Source organism: Triturus cristatus, chromosome 11 (assembly GCF_964204655.1).
Source record: "Triturus cristatus chromosome 11, aTriCri1.1, whole genome shotgun sequence".
NCBI classification, from domain to species: domain Eukaryota; kingdom Metazoa; phylum Chordata; class Amphibia; order Caudata; family Salamandridae; genus Triturus; species Triturus cristatus.
Window position 1 is genome coordinate 1,045,899,406 of NC_140594.1, and position 26,984 is coordinate 1,045,926,389.

Sequence of the window (26,984 nt, forward strand, 5' to 3'; positions counted from 1 at the left end):
GGACAGCTTCACTGTACATAAACAGCAGAACGACGCACTGAAAATGCCTCCACTGACTCTAAGGAGGTAAGCTTTTCCATTTTGTTTGATACCACTTAGGGGGGCTTATAACATCATCCCATACATTACCTGGGTACTCCTTCCGATTACTCCTGATAAAGGGGGCATTGGTAACAGGGGAGATTGGGGTGGGGAGGGGGAATTAGGGGTGAAAGGGACTGAGGTGGCAATAGAAATAACCGAGATCACAAGTGGGTACCTGAGGGGTTTCACTAGAAAAGAGGAATTACCAGGTTAATCAGTAATTGCATTACCAATTCTTCCAAGTACTTCACCCTTAGGTCCCTGAGCGAGCGTTAAGGGGTAGTAAGGAGTTTGTAGGTTTCAGGAAAGGGTTGCATTAAGGGGCAGTAAGAAATTATTAGGGTTCAGGAAAGTGGTACGGAGAGATTTTAAGGTTCCCAGAAAGGTCAGTTGAACAATGGGGTTTTAAAGTTCAAGGAAAGGCTACAGTTAAGGATTAGTTGGGGCTTTTAGTATTCAGGGATGGGTATCATTAAGTGATAAAAAGGATTGCAGGGTTCAGGAAAGGGTAGCGTTACGCAGATTGAAGGGTTCAGAGAAGAGCATCATTAAATGGTAGGATAGATTTTTAGGGTTCATGCAACAGTAGGATTAGGGCTAGTAAGGGGTTTTTAGTGGTCAGGAAAGTGAAGCGGTAGCAAGGATTTCTTTAGGATTTGGAGATTGGTATTACGGGGTAGTAGAGGTTTTGGGGTACAAGGATGTGTAGCAAGGAGTTCATATAATTCAGAAAAGACTACGGGTTGGTAGAGTTCAAGGAAGGGTAGCATTAAGTATTTTGCAGGGTTTAGAGAAGGGTGGAGTTTTGCAAATAAAATATTTTATTTCATAAACAGATATTTAACAGCAAACAGATCATTTACATGGCAATGCGAAAAGAGCAAGACAGGACTCCTTTCCAATAACTTTGGGGTCACATACCTTAACATTTTTCACTAACATTTGGTCTTACTTACAGAACTCAACCCTTTTTTCCAACCTGAGGAAAGAGCAGTATTGAGGGGTAGTAAGGGGTGTTTAGGGCTCAGTAAAAAGTCATGTTAAGTAGGAGTAAGGGGTTTTAGGGTTCGTGGATGGGTAGGATTAAGGTACAGTAGGTGTTTTTAGGGTTCAGGAAACAGGTTGTAGTTACAGGCTTTTAGGGCTCACAGAAGGATAGCGTTAATGGGTAATAAGGAGTTTTTAGGGTTCAGGAAAGGGTTGCGTAATAGGGTCGCAAGGTATTTGTAAGAGCATAGCTTCAAGTGGTAGCAAGGGGTTTTTAGAATTCAAGGAAGGGCAATTTAAAATGGTACAATAAATGTTAATTTAATATATAGAAGTATTACATTTCAAGTAAATTAAATATATCAGAAACCAATTTTAAAAGACAACATGATCAAGTAAAATTAATAGTGCAATTAACTTTTGGGAGCTGAGGAATCTCTTAAAACTTTGAATTGGAGAGAAAAAAACCCACCATTCTCTCAAGGAGTGAAATGCCAAGGCATCTGAAGCGGATGATAAAGGAAGGGGAGGTGGTTGTGACTGCAATATAGCACAAAGAACAATTAATGGATGGAATGCTGAACCATGTCAAACACTCACCACCAGTCAGAGAGCTGGCCCTAAACACATTGTTTTTAGCTCACCTAAACAAAACCAGTCATACGCAAATCTTTCTTGACCCTGCTCCCCATGAGAACAGTCCAGCCTGAACTGCCAGGCCGTGTCCTCCGTGGACCGAAAACAAGAATCCTTGAACCGGTTTTGGTGCATCATCCCTCATCAGCCAGGGTAGCTTGAATCCAGTGGCATGGAGAGCCTGGGAACCACATGACTGGGGTGAGTATTTGACATTGTTCTGCATAACGTCCATCAATTGTTCTTTCTGCATTGGTCACCCCGAGTGGGAAGGGTACGCTCAGACGTGGGTCCATTGTTCGCCCACTGAATTCAAGCTATCCTGGCTGATAAGACGAGATAACTGAAACTGGTCCTAGGATGCTTGGTTCCGGTCCAGGAAGGACCTGGCAGTCCGGGCTAGGAGCAGGTTAAAGACTGATTTGCATATGGCTGGATCCAATCTGAAATGGCGTGGTGAAAAAACGATTGATTAGGCCCAGATCTGACTGGGGGTGAGTGTTCGACATTGTTCAGATTTCCGCCCATCAACTGTTCTTTTTACAATATAGCAAAACATTCCTCACGACTGCCCTTCTGCCATCTGCTACTGCCGGAGAAGGTCAACAATATTATCTAATTATCTACTAATCATAGCATTGTAGTAACATGCGTTTGACCAAATGGTCAAGGTAAGCTGGAACATAATAGCATGCCTTGATAAAGCTTGGGATCATGCAAATTGATAAATATTGACAGTTCTTGGAGGGTAAACAGTGTGGATGCATACGACTTCTGCCCAATAAACCATGTACTCATGCTCACCAACAAGTAGGCAGAGTCGGACACCTCTCTGTAGTATACCTGAAAAAACCTTTTTTAGGTTGATCACAAGGTCTGTACCAACTGCACTGTGAAACTAGATTAAAATATGGAGCATTTTACTAGATGAATTATAGACCATCTGAGGTTTTCCCCTCAAAGGAGGTCAAGGTTAGTCACATTACAAATTTTTCCGATTGCCTTTTTAAGGACATTTTCACACTTTATATTTAATTTTTTTAGTTCACTTAAAATACTGTGATCTTTGTATGTTTTGTGATGCAATTTAGGGGAAGCAGCTCACCTTTTTCGTCCATCTTTTGACGCCGTTATAGCCTTTGGTTACCAGCTGCCGGTGGAAAAAGCTGTTGAAGAAGTGAACCTGAAAAAAAAGACATTTAGCTTTTCTTCAAATGAAATGTTTGAATGAAATAAAGGCATTGTCAATTAAATTCAAACACAGAATACTGCAATGCTTAATACTAACAGATGCATATTGTTTTAAAATGGTTCAATGTCCAAAATGTAAGTGAATGTACATTCTAAGCTAATAAAAATGAGTGAAGAATTAATCCAGAAATTTAGTGAAAAACAAAAAGGTAATAAAAAGACGCTGAAGTAAGACTAACATTTTTGATGCAAATCTTGCACTGTTACTTACAACTGCAATGGGTACACTGCTGAAATCACTCCATTGAGTTTCACACTAACTTTTTTTGAACTCCTGCACAAGGTTCTTTATATTAAAAATAACATACCAAGAAACGTTCAAAGAGAAAGAAACGTTACTTAGCTGTAATATGAGTATTTCACAAAACACACACACACAGCTTTAATAGAACAGAATGCTTAAACTGCGGAACAAAACAGTCTGTAGCCCATCAATAGGTAAAATAAGCCAGTTTATTCATTTAAAAAAAAAAAAAAGTAAAAAGTATATATTAAAATGTCACTAGAAACATCTTTCACATACCTTTCCTGAAACAAAAGGAAATTAAGCACCAAAGTATTCTGTAGGTTTGTTAGGCCTTTCACCATCAGCTATCTACATATATATAAAATAATGGGCAGCGTAAATTAAAAGTAAATGAAAAAGTTGTTACTTAGTGGGAAATGCACTGCAGTACATAATGAAACATCTATTAGTTAATGTACTGCAAAGGTCTGTGTGTAACCTGAGAACCACAATTAAATCTGGATTGGTGCAGTGGATAATAGTAATATGTGTATTTTTAGTGCAATGAGGTCCCATCCTGTTACAGAGCACTGTGAATATGAAAGTCATTTTATCATTGCACTGCACACAGTGCAAGATAGAATGCTGCAAAATGTGCAAGTAGTTTTACTATAAAATAGTGCTTCCAAAATGTAGATTTTAGTAATACTAGAGAGTATGTAATGCAATTTTTTTTTTTTTATAGAACGGTTCCTTCAACACCTCTTTAGGGGTATTAAGGGCTGTGTAAATGCAATTAAAATAACAAGCAAGCACTTCTCAGCCCAATTGTTAACTCTTTGCACTTACACTCAGATTTTTTTTGTCATCACAAACCTTGGTGTTTTTGATCAATTAAAGCCAGAACTGCTCATCCTTTACAATTGCAGATAAACAGATTTACATTTCATTTAGGCAAGCAGCTGCTAACAATCTAAATTAGCTGTCCAAGGACAGCTGTCTTTTTCCAAAAGGAAAGCAAACCTTTTGGATTGCAGGAACAAGTGAAGCTGGGGCATGCACAACCCCCTTTCCAGGACTCCTGGGACCCCCTGGGGGTCGCGCCCCACAGATTGAAGACTTCTGCTTTAGTACAACAAGCATTTGCAGTGCAATAGGTCTCGCATTTGAGAGAGTTTAAGCTATTGGCATTGTAAATGACAATGCCTTTTATTTATGTTTTAAAAACCAACACGTAAATAAAAGGCATTGCCATTTACAATGCCAATAGCTAAAACTCAAACAATGCAACTGCGAGACCTGTTGCATTGCAAATGCTTTGGTTTTTAAAGCAATCTTTATTAGCATTTTCAGCACACACTTTAAAGCGGCTTTGCCAGCTCATGCCAGCCGGACAAGCATCGCAATCTGAATAACGCTTCCAACATAATGTCTGATATAATGTTGAGCTGTTTCTGCGTACTCTTGAGTTACATGTTCTTAAGATATTTACAAAAAAACAACAACAAAAAACGGACACATATATAAACAATATCCAAACTTGCAGTCGTGTTCTATATACCTCTTGATGGCGGAAGTGTCCCAGCCACCCTGTGATACACGAGCCCCGTACATGCATTCCCCTTGTGTACTAACATGTATCACCGCTTGGATTCAAGCCCAAAGCATGCATTTGCACTACATTCCCTCAGCCTCTCCATGACAAAAACATATAGAAACAGCAACATCTCATATATATCGCTCCGAAACGATACGTGTGCTAGATAAAAACAAAATGATAATCCTCCTTTTGAAACCACCATTCTTGGACAGCACGTGTATCCCTCGATGCACCCATCAAGCTTTGAAACACCTATAAGGCCTTACTTCAGTGCTTTCCTGTCGCTGCACTCGTTACCAATCCCTTGCCTGCGAAGTTCATGCTGTTTGTAAACCTCCCTGATCCCCGCACGCCCTCTGAGGCCCCTCCGCCCTCCTGCTAGTCTCACACACGCTGGGCTGACCCTACCCTACCGCTCTGGATTTGTTTTTTTTGCAGTTTTAATAGCGCAAACGCGACCCGAGGGGATCAGGGCGCTTTACTTACATGAACACCAGTTGCATTACAGACGGACTGCCCGACACATTCATTTCTAGGCACTGAGAGATTAAGTGGTTTGCACAGGATGCTTGAGCATCCCGCTGAGATTACAATTGGTCCGCAGCCGGACATTGATCGATTGCCTCCAGGGTGATTGGGTGGATGGCTGCGAGACAATCAGGGTAGTGATTGGAGGGTGCCTAGTGATGTCAGAGGTTAGTCGAGATGGAAGAAGAGGGTGGGGAGTTTGTGTAACGGAATGAAGGGGTGTTGCGGGGCAGCAGGTTCTTAATTGTCTGGAAGTTTCACATTACACAGGGAACGTTGCATGCTATAGAGCCCCGTACACATTTTAAACCACAAGTTCCGGTGCGGATTTATGCAGCTAGTCCCTGCGCGCACTGTCGGCTCTTCACCTGAAACATTCTTGGAACGATGCAATTGGAAAGCAAGCATATGTTCATTGGCAAAATTTGCAGAGCATATTCACCGTAACACCGCGCAGCCCTTTATATATAGGATGGTTCATTTTGCACGAGGCAATTAGCACTTAATACACAAAAGTCTCTCCTACATTTTGGCAGACCCACCACTTATCCTCTCCTTCCCTATACTTTGAAAGTCCCTTCTCATAAGAGTCTCGTTCCGTGATTGTTCTTTAGCTATGACTAGAAGAAGGGGAGGAGGAGGGAGGACTGCACAGATCTGGAGGGGAAATTCGATCTTTGCTGTGGACAACATGAGAAGAGTGTTCAGCCGAAAACAGACTAATAATAATTTAACCAAGAGCAACCACAATCAAAACAAGAGTTACCAATAGTCGTAGTTTGCAAGGATGCACACCGTGCGCTGCGCTAGCCGATAATTATACGACCGCGGTGGCCCAAGCTACAAGGACGACCGAGGTGGCGTAGAAGAATTGAGGCAGCGCCCAAGAGATCAAAATGGCGCTGGCCGCGACTCGTTGTTAGCTGGGGCGGCTGGCTGACAAAGAGCGGAGAAGGACGGAGGGACTGACTGGCTCCCTCGTGGAGGGTCCCCCGCCATGTTGACAAACTGCGGGGGCACCCGATGACCCAAGGGAGCTGTGCTGAGCTGAAATTGATCCAAGTGATTGGCGGGCCGGCTCGAAGCTCGGTCGGCTCACAAGCAAAAGGACGCGAACGGCAGCAGTGGACGCTGCGACTGCAGGCTATACTGTAACGAAACCAGCAGGAGGCGCCACCTGTGAGCCTACGCGGGTGGGAGGCCCCGAGGTGGACTCCAGGCACTGGACACACACAGGAGATGGGCGCCGGCCTCCAACAGGGGCCTGCTTGTGCGCCAATACTGACCGGGCGGTGCCGGTGCCCCAGCGCCAGAACAAAGAACCGGTAAGGGCTCCTGCTGCTATCGCCTCAACAAAGCTGGGGCTGGAGACTGTTGTGCTAGGGTTAAGAGTCCACAAGCGAGAACACCCACCGGATGAAGAGGTGGGCCGCTGGGGGGCGTTGGGCGTGGTTGCGATCCCACGGTGCGCGAGCACATGAACTGAAAGCTAAGAGGAGACGCCATGCGCGTGCACATGGCCTGTCCGTGCGCGCACATGGTTTGTCTCCCTTCGCAACAAAAACCCACAACAATAGTCTCGCCAAGGCGAAGCAGCGCATGTGCTGCGTTCGCTAGGCGAGACCTAAAAACTGCCAGGATGCCTTTAAGGGCCTCAACCTTCCCTCTGTGTCCCATCATGCCCCTCCGGTGCCGGTTAAGCTTTTTTTAAATTTTTTTTTTTTAAATTAAACAATCAAGAGGATCGTTGATGCTGTGTACAAAATGCTATATTCTGTTTTTTATCCAGGGAGGTAAGAGGGTTGCTTACGATTCGACTAGGATTGCCCCGGAAGAGAACCATGATTACAGGCAAGTAACTTTTCCTCATTAAGTCATGACTACAGTAGCAAGCCCACCCCACTAGAAAAAGGTAGATTTAAAAAATAAAAAACGCAGCTATCTCCACCCAAAACAGATTCCTCAAAGAGGGGTGACCTAATTGGGTACGCACCCTGGAGCCCTAATCCAAACAGTGTCTGGTAAATGTGTGTATGGACCTCCAGGTTGCAGCCTTGTATGTTTGAGATCGCAGCCTTTGTTAAAAGATGCAGCAGCATCCTTTACCATGGTTGAGTGCGTCTTAGGTCTACCAGGAAGGGATATATTTGACAAATGGTAATATAGTAAGATAGCATATGCAAGAACCAACTACCTTGAACTGGATTACTTTATCAAAAGCATCCCCACAGTTTACAAATTAATTACTGGATTACCTTGTATCGTTTGTCCTCTCAAGATGAATACTTTTTCCACATCTAACATGTGAAGTGCTCTTTCTGCTGCAGTACAGGGATTCAGAAAGAAGATTAGTAGGGAGACTGACTAACATGTAAACCTGATACTACTTAGTGAGGAAATGGTTTCAGCCCATTAAATCCGCCCAGATTTGTTTTGTTCTTCAACTACCTGGTATGTGACCTTTTCACTGTGGGGAAGCCTCACAACCGGTGACTCACCCATTGTAAAAACTTGTGGTAAATGGACTGCACATCTTTTACCACCAGTGTCTGTCTTGTGAGATAAGGCTGTTGCGACACGGTGAGGGGCACACATGCGAAGACTGCTTGTGGAAGACTGTTGTGCGCAGACCGGTAACCGTGCACAGGTAGCCTGTCACTTAGGGGACTCTGCAGGCTTGAATATTGTACTGGGGTAGGCCTCATAACGTTAGTGTATACTCATCGGAAAAGTCAGTGTGGTCTACTGTCTTGTCTGCAGTGACACTCCATTATACAACTATTGGGGAAGGCTGCCTTAGAGGGTAGATTTGTTTCCCTATGGCCGACAGATCAGTGACCTATCAAGTTGTGACGTAACCTGTGTGGGAAAATAAATCCTGCAAGATTCTAAGAGATGTGTACAGCAACTCCAGGCTAAGACAGCAGAGGAAGAAGGGAGAGTGCTGCTGGTGGGACAGTCAAGGGTGGACTCCCTTGACTGCACCCACAGACGACCTGTTCGGGGTGCATACCCAAATGAAAAGAAAGCTGTGCTGCACATGGCAGAACGGCAAAAAACGAAGAAAAAGAAAGGCAGCGGCTCTCCCTGGCACGGAAATCCCAATGTGTTTTTCAGTTTTACAAAGAGTAATGAGCCTAGGTTTGCAGAATCCAAAAAGGAAGCACCAACCTGGGATTCTCTTCATTTTTCAATCACTTCTCATGTTGGAGCATGTGCCCTTCAGTTGAGAGCAGCTCCCTCTAGGGATGAAGTCTATGGTTACATGTGATCAAAATGTGATGCCCTCTAGGGGCTGTTTTTATAATTGCGTTCCTAATGGTTGAAAGCATATAATGAGCACATAGAAAAATGTGAAGTTCATTTGTAAACGCTTTTTCAAAATGCTTAATTTAAATAATGTTAACAGACTATTGATCAGTGCATACCCATTAACAATAGGTGCATTTACACAGGGTTATAATTACTGCATTTACTCCCATGAGTTTAGTTGAACTTGACTCCTTTGGGGATCAAAGGTGATTATGCAATGTCATCAAAAGGTATTTCCACCAGCCTTATGTATATTTGCAAATTACTGCAAAGTATTGAGCAGAGTGTGTGTGGTGAATTAACTTTGTTTATTCCAAAAGAAAAAGCACAGACTGGACAATCATTTATTGAGTGTTATTATTGCGTGCTAGCGAATGGTGATTACAAGCCAATACCACCTCCCTTGAGTAGGTCTTAGAACGCTCTGCTCCGCTAACCCGAGAGAGTCAAGCCCTGCAATGGAGTGTTTGGTTCAGAGTAGAGGGCAAAATGTGGACCCATTACTTAAGCAGGCCACACAACTAATGTCCAATTTCCTTATATAATTCAAGGAGCAAACTGAAGAATTCTCATCACCACCCTGTTCTTATGGAAAACTGAGGTCCTTGCACAAAGTCTGGATTTCACTCACTATGGAAGTGGACTGATGTCTACAAAGACAGCAGTTTTCCAAGTTAAATGCTGTAGTGTAGTTGTGACTATTTGCTCCAACGTTGGACCCATTAATCCAGATGGAACAGTATTCAATTCCCACAGTGGGGACAGCGATCTAGTAGAAGGGAATTGATTTTAATGCCCTCCAAAACGTCTTAACATCTTAAAGAGGATTTTGAAGGTTTCCTATACAGAGTGATTAAAGCAAGGTGTCCCTTTATGGATGTAAATCATACTCCATACCTTGCTTGATGAAGATTAGAAGAAAGCACCAAATCTTGGCATCTGAAAGTAGCTGTTTGAACATACCGGATGCAGAATCTCTTCCACTTGAAATCGTATGATGCTAGTACGTTTTGCCTCATGTCAAAATGTAGTCTTGTGGCAAGTTTAGGTATCCAGATTGTAAGAAGTCAGGAGCCAGACTTAAACTCAGTGAAGAAAGACTAGGGTGAAGGATATGGACCTTAAACTTGTACAGGAGATCCAGTCTGTAGGGCAGTTTCCTGAGTGGACTCTTGTAAAGATGCAGGAAATCCAAGAAGCTCCAGTGGCACCACTATTAAAAGTGTAAAAGTACTGTCAGGGTCTTGCAGTGGTACAGCTTGAACAGTACATTAATTAATATTGGAAAGGGGGAAAAGTATAAAGAAATAAGCGTCTGATCATGGTCTTGCGTGGGGACATGATGGAAACACCCCTTCAAAAGATTGCTTGATCAGAACCACAAGGGCAATTAGTGGATCCCTTAACAGGACAGTGGTAACCTGTTCACCAAGCAGCCCGACAGTGGTCTCCATTGGTCTTCTAGACACTCTTGCTGTGATCTCATGAATTTAGCATGAGGGACTAGGAAAATCCAACGGCATTGATCCTAGTGAAGAAATCTGGCGTGTAGTCAGATGAGGTGTTCATAACAGAATGCAACATTTGAGATCGATAGATTAAAGTCTCCCCTCGAAAGAACACACTTTTACGACGTGGGTATAAAGCATCACCCTTAAGTACGGATTTCTTTGCACTGAAGTGGCTGCTGATTTTTCATACTGATGTGCAGACTGACAGCAAAGAACGTCCTCAGGCTGATGGAAAGTACTCTTACCAACTTCTTAGTCTAGGTAAGAGTAGATGAAAATGCTCTGCCTCAGGCGTGCCAGAACACATGCAATACAAAGTTCGAGGTGCCGGCAACATGGCCAAAAGAGGACAATGAACTGGAAATATTTGGTGCATATCAAACCTTAACATTTTTTATGCTTTTTTTTTTTTATGAAGAATAAGTGGAAATAGGCATCTTGCATATCTATGGCACACAGCCAATCCTCTTGGTATAATCAAGGTTAATTCTGGAGTAATGCCGCATCCTGAATTTCTCTTGATCCATTTGCTCAATCTGAGGTAGAGTATGGGTCTAAATTCTTGATTAGTAACTTTCTATTGAACTAGAATGCCATGGAAATAAATTCCTCCCTTATTGATGATGCAAAAGCTCCTCCACTACATGCTTTAGAAGGTGTTCACTTCTTCTCAGAGTAACTGGATGGTGGTACAATGGGAGAAGGCGAGAAACGAAAATCCATTTTGAATAATTTCCAAGACCCATTTGTTTTTAGGTCTCCTCTGACCCAGCACATGCGCTGGTCTGGCGAGACTTAGTGAGGGCTTCAAAAAATGCTACCACTGTGGCCTAGAGCTTGCGTGCATGTGCACGGGCGCGCGCTCATGAGTAGAGGCTCATTAAGCGCATCGCTCGCCGCGCTTGATCGCGATCACTTTCGCGCCTGCTTCTCACACCAGTATCTCTGCCACTGCTCACCTCCGCCTGCTGCAGACTGTGCCCGCTGTGTGTGTACCCCTTGAAAAATAGACTGCTCTGGAAATCCATTTTCACGTTCATGTTTAATATGGAGCTTTCTGAATGTATCCTCCCCATCACACACCTTCGCTCATTTTAGCCCATGCATTGAATGAAAGCTATGGTATTTTTAATTGAATGTTTCATTTTTGTTATTCAAGTTAAAACAAAGATGTGCCTAAACATCTGTTCAGGCCATTGCAATACTATTTACAGTTACTTTTTTCGTGGATTTATCCTGGTTAAGATGGCTTCCAAGCATGGTATTGCTTGGTGTTTTGTGGCTAACATTTGTTATAATGAGCCAAATACCACCATTCAGCGCACGAATGTCAACGTATAACTTTTTAAGGGCTGGAATATTTAAATAGCTGTGCAGCGCAGGGGGAGACAGAGGGGCCCGGATACTGCTAAACCGGTGATCCAGACATTGTCCTTCAGTGGAGCAGCTGCAGATTAAACCAGGCCTAGCGAGAGTGTGGGAAGCAGTGACTGGTGTGAGTACATGCAGTGAGCTCCCCCTGACACCCTATCTCCCGTCACTTTCTCTTCTAAGTCGCTATCGCACTGTCTATGTCCTTATTCTACGTTCAGTTATTCATTCTGTCACTGTATTCTTTTCCGTCTGCATTTCCCACTCTCCCATGCCCCCTTTCTCACCCTACTTGTCTTTTCGCCCTCCCACTATCTCCCCTTCCTTGTCCTCCTCTCTACTTCAATGTGTCACTTTATTTTGTTCAGTCACTTCATTTTCTGTCCCTCTTTCTTACTGTGTATGCATTTATTCCTTTAATTTTTTCTCGTGTCATCGTATACTCTCCATCACTGCGTCTTCCTCTCCGCCACTAAATCCAGCTGCCACTACTGTTTATCGCTCTATGGCCACACTTCTCACCATTTTAACTCTCCCCGGTACGGTCTCATAGTCTTCACCAGGATCCCTCTGTCCGTTAAGTGGGACCCCCAGATGAATAGCATTAGTATTGGTCAGTAGGAGCAGAAATGGTGATCGTGGGGTGGTTTGTCCTACTCCCAATGGCAGTGCCTAATTTGAGGCCATTCACGCTATCTGGTAAGGCCCCCGCTGCCCTCCAGCAAACTGGGAATATTTAACAGTTCAGTTACAAATGATCACGCTGAGCTGCTGGTGTGGATTCCAGGCAGGGAGATCAGCGTTCAAGTGCGCCTAGTAAGTCTGTTCAGACAGCATCGCCCATTGTGTTAACAGTTCTCTTAAGAAGTCTGCATTATATTCGGAATGTAAGGGAACGGTTTAGCCCTGTCGCGGCACCTTCTAAGAATCAAGCATTGGCATAGCCAATAGGTCTCGCCTTAGTGACCTTATAAGTGTTTAGCCGTGCAACAGTTAGTGTTGTTGCACCAAGGAAATTGTGCTGCATAACTAAATACTTATAAGGTCCCAAAAGCGAGACCTATTGGCTATGCCAATGCTGGTTTTATTTGTTGCCGCTCTTACAAGTGGTTGATAATTTTACCCACCACCGAGAGAATGGGGAAGGTAGAAGCCACTATTTTGGAGTTGTCTTTTCGGTGGTTTTAGACAGTTGCAGGCCTCTTTCCATTAGACAGTCTTCAGTGTTGGTAAGGTTGTCTTTGCTGGTACATTTGTTGCTCTTGCAGCATTGAGGGGTCTGAAACCGCTGAGGAAAATGAAGTCTTTTAGAAAGGTTTAAAGTGTTTTCTAGTTTTTCTTTCTTTCTTTCCAAGCCACGATGTTCAAAGAGTCTGAGGCTTCATGTGGGCCATGTCTATATGATATCCAAACAGAATTGTCTGGGAATGGGAGATAGAAAATCCTCGGTTAGGTTTCTGGCTTGTGAGTCCTTGCTGTAGGAAAGTGCCACTTTCTGCATGGTTGCCTCCCACCTTTTTGGCCTAATGTTGATGCATTTAGAGTGTGCCCTGGGTTCCTGCCAACCAGATACCCAGGGCCTATGTTCTTTCCCTAAACTGTACTGTTGCAAAACCCAATTTGCAACTCTCTGGCCACATGCAAGTCCCTAGTAAAAGGTACCATAGGCACTGTAACCAGGGAAGGCCTCTAAGGGGTGCAGCACTTTCTGTATCACCCTTAGTGGCCCTGTACACTCCCCCCCCCCCCCCTCCTAATTTCAGGCTGTGTGTTTTGGTGCAGACCCCAGCTAGAGGGGTAGCTTACCTATGCAACTGGCCAGGCATAGGTAAGTTACCTCTCTAGCTGTGTGCACTATACCAGTGGTGAGGGTACAGGTGCATGAGCCCTGTACCCCTACAGTGTCCAAGTCCATTCTTAACTACCACTGTAGTACAGTAAATCCATAAAGAGTATATGGTCTGGGAGTTTGTCATTACAAACTCCACAGCACCATAATTGGCTTTACTAAAACTGGGAAGTTTGATATCAAACTTCTCAGCACATTAAACACACATTGATGTCAGTGTGGGATTTAATGAAAAATGCACTAAGATGGCATCTTAGAGATGTCCCCCGAAAAACTACCCAACTCTAGTGTCCTAGCTGAGTGGCTGCTCGCCAGCTGCCACCACCAGACATGCTTCTGGACCCCTGGGTCGAGAGTCTGCCGCTCTCTGGGTCCTGAAACAAAGAACATCCTGGGTCAAGATGCCAAGTCTCCTTCCCCAGGATGGGCTGGGTCCATGAAGGGGAATCAGGCTTGCAGCCTTTGTGAACTACCTCAGCCATTTGGTACTACTAACAACTGGCCCCTACCGGTTCTGACCCCCACTTTGGAAGGGAGAATAAGCGGGAAAGCCAAGTTAGGAGGAGAGGTGTGTCCACCTTTGCCAACCCCACCCCTCAGGTGGGAGGAGACGAGGTGAAGCGCAACTCAGTCCCTGCCATGTTCAAGATGGGGGGACCCAGCCAACCAGAGTGAGGCGTATGCCCCTCTCCCACAGGAGGCTGGCATAATAGGGGGTGTACCCACACCAAGGAAGGGACCCCATCAGTCCAGGCCTGTACCACCCCTAAATTTAGTATTTTGGGGCAACCCTGAACCTTGCCTCCTCAGTCAAGAAGAAGGACCGAAGAGTTTGCCCCAGCCCTTCCGGCCTGTCCCGACCTGCTACAGTAAAATACCGGAGTGTCCTGCAGCCCCCAATAACCCGGAAGACCTGCCCTGCCTTCCACAACCAGACTGTCTCCTGTGAGCACCGGACTTACTCACCAACAGACTCTGGCTCCGGCCAAATCCATAAGTCTGCACCCGATGCCCCGAATTAGAGTGGCCATCACCACAAGCAGGTCTCCCAGGCGATCCTTACCTGGGATCTGGTGACCCCCAACCTACCTCAAGTCTCCAAATGATGCCTGCAGCACCTTTCTGAACCATACACTGCACCCCCCACCCCGCCGACTGGAGCTGGTATGAAAAACCAGACACCCTTCCACCAGACGTTCCACGAACTTGGGTGGCCCAACCGAGTGTCCCGGCATCCCAAGCAATCTCAACTTACCTCTCCAACCGGTGGCTGAGTTCAGTCTTTGAGTGTGTGACATTTCTTGCCCAAGTGTGTTCAATAAATGCTGAATACTAACTACCCTCTGATAAAGCCTTACTGCTTGCCCACACTACCAAAAATAGAGTGTAAGGTATTATCCACTTTAGCCTCTGCCTACCATTGGGGATCCACTGGACTGTGCACACTATACCTTACTTTGGTTTAGTATATACAGAGACAGCTTCCTACACTTGCTAAGAGCTTTGCCTTAACAGCTTGCAAGGCAGTAATAATGGGCTGCCAGTTCAGTGTCCTTGATAAGGCACCTACCACTTGGTTTGGCATAAGCATTCCTTTAAGAAGGACCTCGTGAAAGTCTTGCTTGTCCTCCCTCAGATGTTTCCTTGGAAACTTCTGTAAGAAAATAGGACTCTCAAATTGGTCCTATCGTAGTGGCACAAAAGTACTGTGGCACTCAGCATGCTTCGTTTCCGCTGCCAAAGTGGTGCACATCTTCCTGCTGACTAAGTCCATACGTATGCTTTCCTTGTCAAGGGGAACAGTAGTGGCAGGTGCCTGCATATGAATTTCTAGTCGCAGATACTATGACAATGGTAGATCGATCCTTAAAGGGAGAGGGTCCTAGTCTTGACCTTTGAACTTCAAGTCTAAATGTAGCAGACTTCACCAATGCCAGAGTTAGTAAAAAATGCACTGCAGGTTCCATCATGCCGGGGACCAAGGGCAAGATAAGAGCTGGATGATGTTCCGTGGTGTGGAGTTTCAAATATCAGACGTGGTAGTAGACTGTTGGTGTAGGGATATTCAGCTTTGCTGGGCCCATAGCTAGTACTTCAGTGAAAGTTAACGTCACCCACATGCGAGACTCAGGCATGAGGAAAGATCACCAGCATTCGAGAATAATCCTTGTTGGAGGAATGGCCAGAGGAATGAGACAACCAGGAAGGAGAGTATGTGTGAATGCTCCTATTGGCCAGGCTGGCTAGCCTTGAACGTCTAGAATGCAAATGTGACCTTCTGCAAGAAACGTTTCTGGAGCAAAATCTTCTGCTCCTGTGTGGACTCTTGAAGAAGCAGGTGATGGTTCAGGCACCACTGGCTACTTTGGGAAATTCCGAAACGGCAAAGGACCCAGTCTAGGAGTAGTGATGGAGCAAGGTTTCATAAAGAAGAAACTTGCTCGGATACAATCCTCTCAAACGTATAATACTGTAATCAATTTGTCTTGTGAATACTAATAATTGCATTACACACAATACATCGTATCTAGGGGAAGCTTTTATATGTGTATTACTAAACAGTAACCAGAGTGTCTTAAAATGGCCGACAAAACGCGGGAATTTCACTACGCATGCGTCTACTGCATCTACGTGGTATGACGTTTTCTATGCCGGGGGGAGGGGGACGTTTGCAGGTGCGCATTGGCGTTTAAAATGGCCGCTTGAAATTCACATGTTAATATGCATGTTTTGCTCAAACTAAGCCTTGCAAGTTCTACTAATTGCTAATGCGAAAGATATAAATAAGTAAATGGGATTAGAGTAGAAATAAGTGGTATACAGTGAATTCATTTATTTTTGTATTCTAACATTTTTCTCTGATTTTATTATTAGTTCGTATTTGGGCCTCAGAGGGTGACTGAAATCTCTACCCCACCTGATTTGTGCACACGCGCACTAAACCCTGCCCAGAACTATGATGACACCATTGAAACCCAGCCAAGGTCAAGCTGTCAAGAAGCACATGAGAACTTAACCCATTGACCCGGACAGAGTAACAAGAATGACACATTTCTGCATAGAATATATTAAGCATAATGTGAAATACGGGTGGGAATAAAGCTTTGGGAAAGTAAATTAAGGGGCAGAAACATAGAACAAAGAACCTAAGAAAAATATTACATTTAATATGGTGTGATGAACTCACCTCCTTGCCCTGTCCAATCAGAAGTAGGGGAAAACACGATATTGAAACATTTGGGGGTGGTACACGAACACAGAATAGTATAATTGAGGTAAGTTAGTCGCTGCTGTCAGACCAGTCATTCCAACTCATCACAGAACAGACTCGCATGCTGCCACAGACTCTGTCAGATATGCTGGTCTCAGACCCTGCAGATGCCAGAGACCCTCCTCTGAGAGACCGAAATACTGATTGATAATCCAATCATCTAGAAGGGGAATTGTGGAAGGAAGATCGAGGAGAGTAGTGCCAGATAGGAGTGCGATGCTGGTGTTGCACTCAGAAGAGGTCACCTTCCCAATCCTGAACCAGTCCTGATCCTGTCTTCCACCTGTCCCGGTGGACTCCATCAGGCCCATCTTCAAGGAGTTGGGTTCATCTATCACCAGGTAAATATAATTCTGTGAAATCCGCCCTTGTGCCTGCTCTTTTCTCCCTTTACAGGTACTGTCATCACAATATTGTATTGAGACTTATGTGAACTAAACTCGATTTCTTCCCTGAATGAAACTGTTAACATGTATTTGAACTTTGATTCACAAAATTATTGGTTAGATAAAAACTTTAAAAACCCTTTGAGTCTGTAATTATTGGATAAACCCTTAAATGTTATTTCTGCCTATACTACTAGCTATTGGATTCATTGACCAGAGGAAATTTGTCAAGGAGATTGGATTGGTAAGATTTGGGTAAAGATATCAAAATCTTGCAGTTAAAACAAAATTGATTCCGGCGGTACTACTAGCTCTTGTATGAATGTTTATGGGCCCAGTGAGTACATGGTGTGCGAGTAACCAGAGCTGTTAGTCCGCTGGATCAGTTTTTCTTGGTAGCAGAGCTATGGTTAGGGTTCTAGTTGGGTAGAGAATATTGTAGATTCGATTATTGATTTATGCATTAACACCCCTTATTGGTTTGTATTCTGTTGTATTTTGTCTGGAAATACCCGGGAATATTGAATAGCGGTTGGCGAATGGAAGCCACACTGCAGTGAGGTTACTTGTCTGGATCGAGAAAGTGCTGAAAGTTATGCAGGACTAGAAGCACAGATTTATGGATTATTTTCTTTTGTATAAAAGTGAGTGTAATTGGTAGCAGGAGAGTTCGCTGGTGAAACTTTGGTCTTATATCACCTAGAAAGGGTAATACTAAAGGAGTAACAGGTTCTCTGATGCTTAAGAAGAGTAAGCAGAAAGGTTTTACTCGTATTGTGTGAAGAGTAAGCGGAAAGGTTTTACTTGCAATAAAGAATGAATATGCTACTTACCAGTATGCATCTGTTCTTGGCATGTAGGGCTGCTGACATTCATATCTGTGCATAGATCGCCGCCTAGTGTTGGGTCCGGATGTTTGCACGTTGTTGTCCTGGAAGAGTCTTCGAAGTATCCTGGGATAGGTGACTCCTCCCCTGGACTACAGTGCGCATGGGCATCCTCTCCATCCTCAGATTGTTTTTCGCCATTGTGGCAGTGATGGAGTAGATACAGAAAGTGATGACCATGCTATACAGTAATTCTGAGAGCTGCAGCTGCTACAGGCGCCGGGGAGGAGGGTGGGCGATATGAATGTCAGCAGCCCTACATGCCAAGAACAGATGCATACTGGTAAGTAGCATATTCAGTTCGAGGCATGTGGGCTGCTGAATTCATATCTGTGCATAGAATACATAGCAGTACCTCCTATTAGCGGCGGCTACCAGTGCCAGCTGCAGCGGTCTGAAAAAGAGTTTTGAGAACAGCCTGTCCTACAGCTGCCTGCTGTTTTGATTGCACATCTACACAATAGTGTTTGGTAAATGTGTGTGTAGTGGACCAGGTGGCTGCTCTACATGTATCATGCAAAGGGATGTTTCCCAGGAAAGCCATGGAGGCCCCTAACTTACGTGTTGAGTGGGCTCGTGGGGGAATCGTTAATGTGCGTTTAGCCTTTTGATAGCAAATTTGAATACATTTAACGATCCATCTGGCTATACCTGCTTTGGAGATAGCGTTACCTTTGTGGTGTGGGGCAAAGGCAACAAAAAGTTGTTTAGTGTTCCTAAAGATCTTAGTCCTGTCGATATAGTACATGAGGGCTCTCTTCACATCTAGTGTATGGAGTGCTCTTTCTGCGACAGTTTGTGGGTTTTGAAAGAAAACAGGCAGTTCAATAGTTTGATTCATGTGGAACTGCGATATCACCTTGGGCATAAATTTGGGGTTGGTACGTAGTACGACCCTGTTGGCGTGAACCTGTATAAATGGCTCTTGAACGGTTAGTGCCTGGAGTTCACTAACTCTCCTCAAAGAAGTGATCGCTACTAGGAAAGCTACTTTCCAGGTAAGGAATTGAATCTCGCATGAGTGTAGAGGTTCAAAGGGTGGACCCATCAGGCGTGTGAGGACCAAGTTGAGGTTCCACATTGGAGCCGGTGGGTGGCTTGGAGGAATTACTCGTTTGAGTCCTTCCAAGAATGCTTTGATGGCAGGCACTCTGAATAAAGAGAGGTGCTGCCTGTTCTGGAGATAGGCTGATATTGCGGTCAAATGGACACGTATAGAGGTGTACGCCAGATTGCATCGGTATAGGTGTAAGAGGTAACAAATTATGTTTTGGATGGATGCGTCTAGCGGGTTAATGTCATTATTATTGCAATAAATGACGAACCTTTTCCATTTGGCTGCATAGCAAGCTCTGGTAGTGGGTCTTCTAGCTTCCTTAATGATGTCCATACAGTCAGGTGGAAGGTTTAGGTAGCCAAACTCTAGGACTTCAGGAGCCAGATTGCCAGGTTCAGCTGTTGCGGATCTGGGTGCTGAATCTCTCCATGGTTCTGCGTCAAATGCGCGGGTTTGATCCGCAGCCTTTGATGCGGCACCACGGAAAGTTCAAGAAAAGTGGTGTACCATGGCTGGCGTGCCCACGTTGGAGCAACCAGGATGAGTGTCAGTGAGTGTTGTCTGAGTTTGCGAGCCACCAGCGGTATCAACGGTGCTGGGGGAAAAGCGTACGCAAATCTGCCGGACCAGTTCATCCATATCGCATTGCCCTGCGACTGTGGATGTGGGAACCTGGCGGCAAAGCTTTGGCATTTTGCGTTTTCGCTTGTGGCGAATAGGTCTATCTCTGGATGACCCCATTGCTGGAAGTACAGTTGGAGTACTGATGGGTGTAACTCCCACACGTGCATCTGGTGGCTGTGTCTGCTGAGCAGATCCGCCATCTGGTTGTCCTTGCCGGGGAGGTGTTCCGCCATGAGGAACATGTTCCTCTGAATGGCCCACTTCCACATGCTCTGAGCCAGATGAGACAACTGTGGAGAGTGTGTTCCTCCCTGCTTCTGTATGTAGTACATGGCGGTCATGTTGTCCGTCCGGATCAACACGACTTTGTTGCACAAGTGTACTTTGAATGCTTTCATAGCCAGGAAGATTGCCATCAGTTCTAGAAGGTTGATGTGCATCTTCTTTTGTTGTGCTGTCCATAGTCCCTGCACTGTGTAGTTGAGTACATGAGGTCCCCATCCCTGGAGAGACGCGTCCGCTGTCAGTATTATCTGTGGAACAGGCTCTTTGAACGGTCGGCCCTTGCAAAGGTTTTGTGGATTCCACCAATGCAGAGAGTTGTATGCCCGACCGCTCACCAACACTAGGTCTTTTAGTTGCCCTTGAGCCTGATTCCATTGACGTGCTAAGCACTCCTGAAGCGGGCGCATATGTAGTCTCGCGTGTGGGACTATGAAAATGCAGGAGGCCATCATGCCTATCAACTGCATGAACACTCGCGCGGGAAGGGAGTGTTGTGGTTTGAACTTTGAGATCAGCATTTGCATGCTGTTGATTCTCACTAAATTTGGCTGAGCTGTGGCCGCCAGAGTGTCTATGGTCGCACCTAGGTACTGTTGTACGTGTGCGGGTTGGAGATGTGATTTTGGGTAATTTAGTGAGAACCCCAGACTGTGAAGGAGGTGAATGGTGCGGGACATGTGGCTGGCACATTGCTGGGCTGACTTTGCTTGAACAAGACAGTCGTCCAGGTAAGGGTAGACGTATATGTGCTGCCTCCGTAGATGTGCAGCCACAGTAGCTAGGCACTTTGTGAAAACTCTGGGTGCTGTTGTCATGCCGAAGGGAAGGACTTTGAATTGGTAGTGCTGCCCCTGAACAGTGAACCGGAGGTATTTTCTGTGTGAGGGGTGAATGGGTATGTGGAAATACGCATCTTTGAGGTCCAGTGTGGCCAGGAAGTCTCCCTGCTTGAGCAGCGGGAGGACTTGCTGTAGGGTGAGCATGTGGAAATGCTCGGAGAGAATGTAGCGGTTGAGGGGTCTCAGGTCTAGTATAGGTCTGAGTGACCCGTCCTTTTTCGGTATTAAAAAGTACAGGGAGTACACCCCCGTACCTTGCTCGTGGACGGGTACGACCTCTATTGCGCCTTTTAGTAGCATACTTAGCACTTCCTGCTGTAAGAGCGTTAAGTGCTCTGAGGACATAGGACGGTGTTTTGGAGGCATTGTGGGTGGAGTGGAGGTTAATTCTAGGCAGTAACCGTGTTTGACAATATCTTTGACCCACCTGTCCGTGGTGATGGAGTTCCACGTGGACAGGAACCTTTGTAGCCTTCCCCCGACAGGTGTTATGTGGTCGGGAGGAAGGGAGAGGGCGTCACTGTTTGTTCTTGGGGGAGGACCTGGTGTTGCCGTATCCGCGTACTCTGCCCTTTGTGCTTGAGCCACGATATCCACCCCGGGTGTTTTTATCGTAGGAACTTTGTGTGTTTCCCTTGTGTTTCCCTTGTTATAGGTTTGCTGTGACCCCTGTCCTCTACCTGCTCCTCTATTTCCGGGGTGACGAAAGGAGCCGCTCCGAAAGGACTGCGTTTGGAGAGCCCCCATGGACTTTGCAGTGTCTGTGTACTTTTTTATTTTCTCTAGGGTGGCGTCAACCTCTGGCCCGAATAAGTAGTCGGGGTTGACAGGCTGGTTGAGGATGTTATTTTGTACCTCAGGTTTGAATCCGGAGATTCGTAACCAGGCGTGTCGTCGCAACATGACGCTAGTGTTTATGGCTCTGGCAGCTGTATCTGCGGCATCCAGTGCACACTTAATGGATGCGTTTGTGAGGAGTTGTCCCTCCCTGATGAGGATCTCTGCTCACTCTTTGAATTGGTCAGGGAGATGTTGGAGTAATGTTTCTAATGTGTCGTAGTGTGCTCGATCGTAGCGAGCGAGGAGCGCCTGAGTATTGGCAATACGCCATATGTTAGCTGCTTGGGCCGCAACCCGTTTGCCGGAGGTCTCTAGCACTTTGGACTCTTTGTCCGGGGGAGGAGCATCCCCTGTCGTTTGCGAGTGTGCCCGTTTGCGAGCATTCGCAACTACTATGGAATCCAGAGGTAACTGGCCTCTAATGTAGGTAGGGTCCCCAGGCGCCGACCTGCATTTCTTGTCGATCCTGGGGTTTATTACTCTTGCCCTGGTGGGTTCTTTGAAGATGTCCTTTGCTGGTTGAGGACACCTTTCAACATGGGTAGAGTTTTTATATTCCTTTCTGAGGATGCGAAAGTATCCATGAGAAAGTCGTCCTCGTCTGTGTCAGAGTGGAGTTGCACACCATGATTGGCCGCAGCACGTTCAATGAGGGCGTTGAATGCGGCAGTGTCCTCTGTGGGAGACGTTTTCGCTCCATATAGTTGCGGGTCCTGTGTATCCATAGGTGCACCCGGGTCTACAGGGTCATCCCAAGCTTGGTCAGGGTCCTGTTGGCCTTCAGGGTCCATCTCTCCGGGGTAGGGGACGTGGTCACTTATGTAGTCCTCCAAAACGTCTGTTTGAGTGTGTGGGAGAGAAGGACTGGATCTTGGTAAGAGGAATGGAGAGGTTCGTAAAGAACTGGTTCCGAAGCCACTGGCAGCTTTTTCTTAAGCGGGATCCGGTAGGAGTCCAAAGCTGGCTCGGAGGTTATTCTCCTTTTGTGGAGCATCATTCTGCCGGTGTCGGCGTCGATGTGTGATGGTGACGTCTCTGCAGGAGAGCGTTCGGCAGGCGTGATTGTGGTGTGGGTGACACGTGTTCTGATTTGGAACAGTTTTGGGGCCGTGGATGGCGGCATGCCAAAAGTGATGTGTGCCGGAGAGGCTGTTGGAGCTTTTATCGGCTCGGAGCCTGACGTGTCCTGGAGGACTGCCTTGTGTTTGATGCGTTGCAAGGACGCAGCAACTGGCCGCACCTGGAGCGCCATCGGTTCTTTGGCGCCGACCGGTTCTGTAGAAGCGGGCATGGACTTCTTCGGCTCCACTGGGTCATCGAGTCGAGGAGCGGTAGTAGCCGTCGACGTCGATGATTGTGCCTTTGGTGGTGCTGTCGAAGCGGTGTGAGACGCAGCAGCCAGTTTGACCTTTGTGGCCGGAGCAGATTGTTTCGGTGCCGGGAGCGGAGTAGGTTTGGTGGCACCGAAGGTCTTTTTCCGTGTGTCGGCGCCGACGTCGGCTGCTGCAAGCTCGGCACCGAAGTCTCGTTTGGTGCGGTCGGTGCCGACGGGTTTGGCTGGCGTCGAAGGTGTGGTGGGCTTCGATCCGACCAGCGTCACTTTTGGTTTTTGATGAACCAATACAGCTTTCGGTTTCGAAGAAGGGAAACCAGCCGTTTTGGGTAGTAATGGCTGCCGCTGAATGTCCGAGGCCGGGCCAGAGGGCGGGGCCGAAGAACTGCGGGATAGGTCTTGGGTAAGGCCCGAAGGCGATCCCTCGACCTGAGCCATAGACTGGCGCACTGGGATATCCTCAATCTGTACGGGTAGGCCTTGCTCGTCACGGAGCTACTCTCTTCGGCCCCTAAGGCCTCATCGTAGTCTACCTCGGTGTCGGCTTCATCTCTGTGAAAGAGTCGTTCTTCGATGTCTTCCCATCCGGAGTCGTGTTCGGAAGCGGGGCTGGAGGGTAGGTTCTCCACGTCTTCGACATCTTCGTCCTCGGCGCTGAAGATGTTGGTCGGGGCCGGTGCCGCTTGCTGCGCTTCGAGTCTCGCTGCTCGTCGATTCCGGAGAGTCTTCTTGGATCGGAATCGGGCACAGGCCATACATGTGGACTCGTCGTGATCCGGTGAAAGGCATTTGTTGCACACCGGGTGGACGTCGACATGGGGATATTTCGCATTGCATACAGGACACCGCTTGAATGGTGTCCTCGATTCCATCGTCGATGTCGGGTCGATGGTCGGGTAAGATGCGAAAAAGTTGTTCTTGAAGTTAGTAAACTAACAAAGATACTATCGATACCGATCGGGAACAGTACCGACGCGAACTAAAGGCCTTTTGGCCTGGAAAAAGTTTTTCCTAACTTGAGTCAAGATAAGCACATCCGAACCCAATGACGGAAAAAAACAATCTGAGGATGGAGAGGATGCCCATGCGCACTGTAGTCCAGGGGAGGAGTCACCTATCCCAGGATACTTCGAAGACTCTTCCAGGACAACAACGTGCAAACATCCGGACCCAACACTAGGCGGCGATCTATGCACAGATATGAATTCAGCAGCCCACATGCCTCGAACAGACTATTCTTTGAATTTAGAGGATCAGACAATGTAGCAAATGTTTTACGTTGTTAATTAATCAAATTTGCATGTAAAATTGAAGAAAATGAGTTTTCACATTACCTTGTAAAGGAAGGGTCAGTTGCTGGTGCTGCACTGACGTCACAGAGAGCCGCGCTGGGGTTGGTTAAAACAGCGGGTGTGTGAGACTTACACAAAACATTGTAAAGGAGGGCCAGTAGTGAGGAGCGATACCACGTCACTGAGTAGCGCTAGTATTGGCAAAACGCATAGCAAAACAGAATCCGATTGGTTAGGAGAAATAAGAAGCCGTGCTAGTATTGGAGAATCGTTCAAGTAACAGCAGAAACCGGATTGGTTATAAACCTAGAATCCCCAAGAATAATACACACTGGAACTTGCATTTACGATCAGACTTTAATAGGGACACGCCCAGATAGGTTTATTGGATTTGCTTACGAACAGTATCTTAACCAGAATTCACACGCAATGTATGGAGAAAAGAGAAAAATTTAATTTATGCAGATAATTAAAAAAAAATTTAAGAAGGATAAACCCATTAAAACTAGGGAAGGAATTCTTATCCCTCCCCCAAAACGTCCGCATCATACATGATATTGGAAAGAGGCTGTCATACCGGTGTATGGTTAGAAAATTGGATAGAGTACACAAAAGATGACGGAATATTAGCTTTCCCCGAATTTGGACCATTTAACGGGAGAGTCTTGCATAACTTCCGCACTAGAATGAATGAATTAGAACCCAGACCTAGATTGACCCAGTACGAAGCATTAGAAGAATGGTAAACAAGCATTTGAGCGCGATAGATCACAAAGTAACAGAAACCTAAGTAGGTATTATCCAAAATGTACCCATGAAACCAGAGATAGTCAGATGAAGCAGTGGCGATAAGCCATGGTGGATGAAGGATTATATCCTGTACTAACAATTGAGGAGCAGGTTGGAGGAAAATGCACAGAGAAAACAAAGAACTTAACAATGACAGGTAGTGGATACAAAGATGATTATTATTTAGAAGATATTTTAATGAAAAATCATCCACCTTATCAAGAAGGACCGAATAGAACAACCCTGAGTGCACCAGTTCTAGATACGCCTTTAATTCCACAGGTTGTACATGAGAAAACAATGGAAAGGGTACTTCAAGAAAGAGAAAGGGAAGCGATAAATAAAAATAGAAGTGAATTAATACAGAAAATTACCCAGTTAAACACGCATCCTGAAGCTTTGACTATACCAGTGACCATAGGTCCTGTTGTCCCATTGTATGGGGATACATCAAATTGTCCTAAAACACCCGTCATGACTACTTCCCTCATTGAACAAGGGAATAATTTCCTGAATGTCGAGAATCCTTTGCGGAGGAGGGAATGCTCGACACACAGTGGTATCCAATACTGCCCCTATGAACAAGTTGCGCTGAGAGGGCACCAGGTGAGACTTGGGTACCTTTATCGAAAAATCCAATTTGTACAACAGCTGGGTTGTAACTTGCAGATGAAGCACCATCTCTGGCGACCCCGCCTTCAGAAGCCAGACATTCAGGTAGGGGAAAAACAGGAATCAGACACCTCCTGAGATGGGCAACCACCACTGCCATCACCTTGGTGAAGACTGGTACTGCTCCTCTTCCACTAACCTCTACGCCTCTCTTCTTGAACGTATCTTCGGTAGCGGCATCGACTGCTCCAGGAGCAGCGAAGGTGGATCCATAGCCTGCGCCGATCGAATCAAAGGCTTCACGGGATGGAGCCAGGGACTGACCATACGGCGTCGACATCCTCGGAGCCAGGAAAGACCAGGACGACGTAGTTGGCATCAACAGCATAAAGGGGGCCTGTGGATACTGATGAGGCACACCCAGAGTATATGCCAAGGGACCCGAAGGTGCTCCAGAGGGGTACGATGCTCTGGTGAACATACCATACATGGCATTAGGGAAATGCGACGGATCAGAACCTGGCGTCGGAAACTGAGGGTAAGAACCCGGTTCCGGATCCGATTGAGGTACCTCTGGAGTCGGCGCCACTGGAGTCACAGGAGGAACAGCCGGAGCCGAAGGAACCTAATCATCAGCCGGATTAGTCGGTGAGAATCTCGGCGTCGTAGCCTGCTCTGGGGTCCCCCTTATAGGAAGGAGATTGAGCCGGAGTCCCTGAGGAGACTCTGAAGGTGAAGGGGAAACAAAGTCCTTCTCTCGATGCAGAGGAGCAGGAGAAGGGGACCTCTACTCCACCGGCTTCGACGACAGTCGAGAAGCATGTTTCCTCTTCTTATGCTTCCTCTTGGAGTCGCGCGACGTCGAAGACCTGGACTTTGACCTTTCTTTCCCCCCCCCCCCTTTTTTTAGGTCTCGCCTGAGACAGCGCATGCGCGGTCTCTTCGAGACATTTAGTAAGTGGCATTTAAAAGTGCCACCAGCAGCTTTTCCTGGCCTCAAGCTAGCGTTCACGAGCGCGTGCACGCACGCAGCCGCCATCTGTCTTTCCTCCGTCTGGCCGCCATGGCTCATAAAGCACACAGCTCTCCAAAGCGCCTCGCTCTGTCCCTCCCCCACCTCCTCGTCAGCTTCTCTTATTACAAGCTTCCCGCGTCGTGCGGCCAATGCTCGTTTCAGATGCCTGCAAAACACTTGGGCATTTATTTTCCCGTGTTATCTCCCACCATGACTACTGCATTTCTCTTTCTGCTTCACTGGTCTAATTGAGTATCTAAACAAACTAATCACTGGAATCCGTGGATTTTGTTTGCTGAATGTGCACCTTTCTCGCTGAAATTTCCACATAGCGGCCAAGGTTAACTGTACACAGGCTCATTCAGTATTTATGATTTTGCATAGCGGAGAACTTTTTTT

General features: G+C 46.1%; 1 protein-coding gene across 4 annotated transcripts in view; it reads right to left on the minus strand.

The window, feature by feature from the left end:
* SENP5 (SUMO specific peptidase 5) overlaps nt 1-26,984 on the minus strand; it is a 252,121-nt gene that overhangs the window by 120,185 nt on the left and 104,952 nt on the right. For all 4 annotated transcript variants that reach the window (XM_085635312.1, XM_085635309.1, XM_085635310.1 and 1 more), the window contains exon 6: nt 2,813-2,890. In XM_085635312.1, the coding sequence (XP_085491438.1) occupies nt 2,813-2,890 (78 nt within the window). The remainder of the gene's footprint in view (nt 1-2,812; nt 2,891-26,984) is intronic.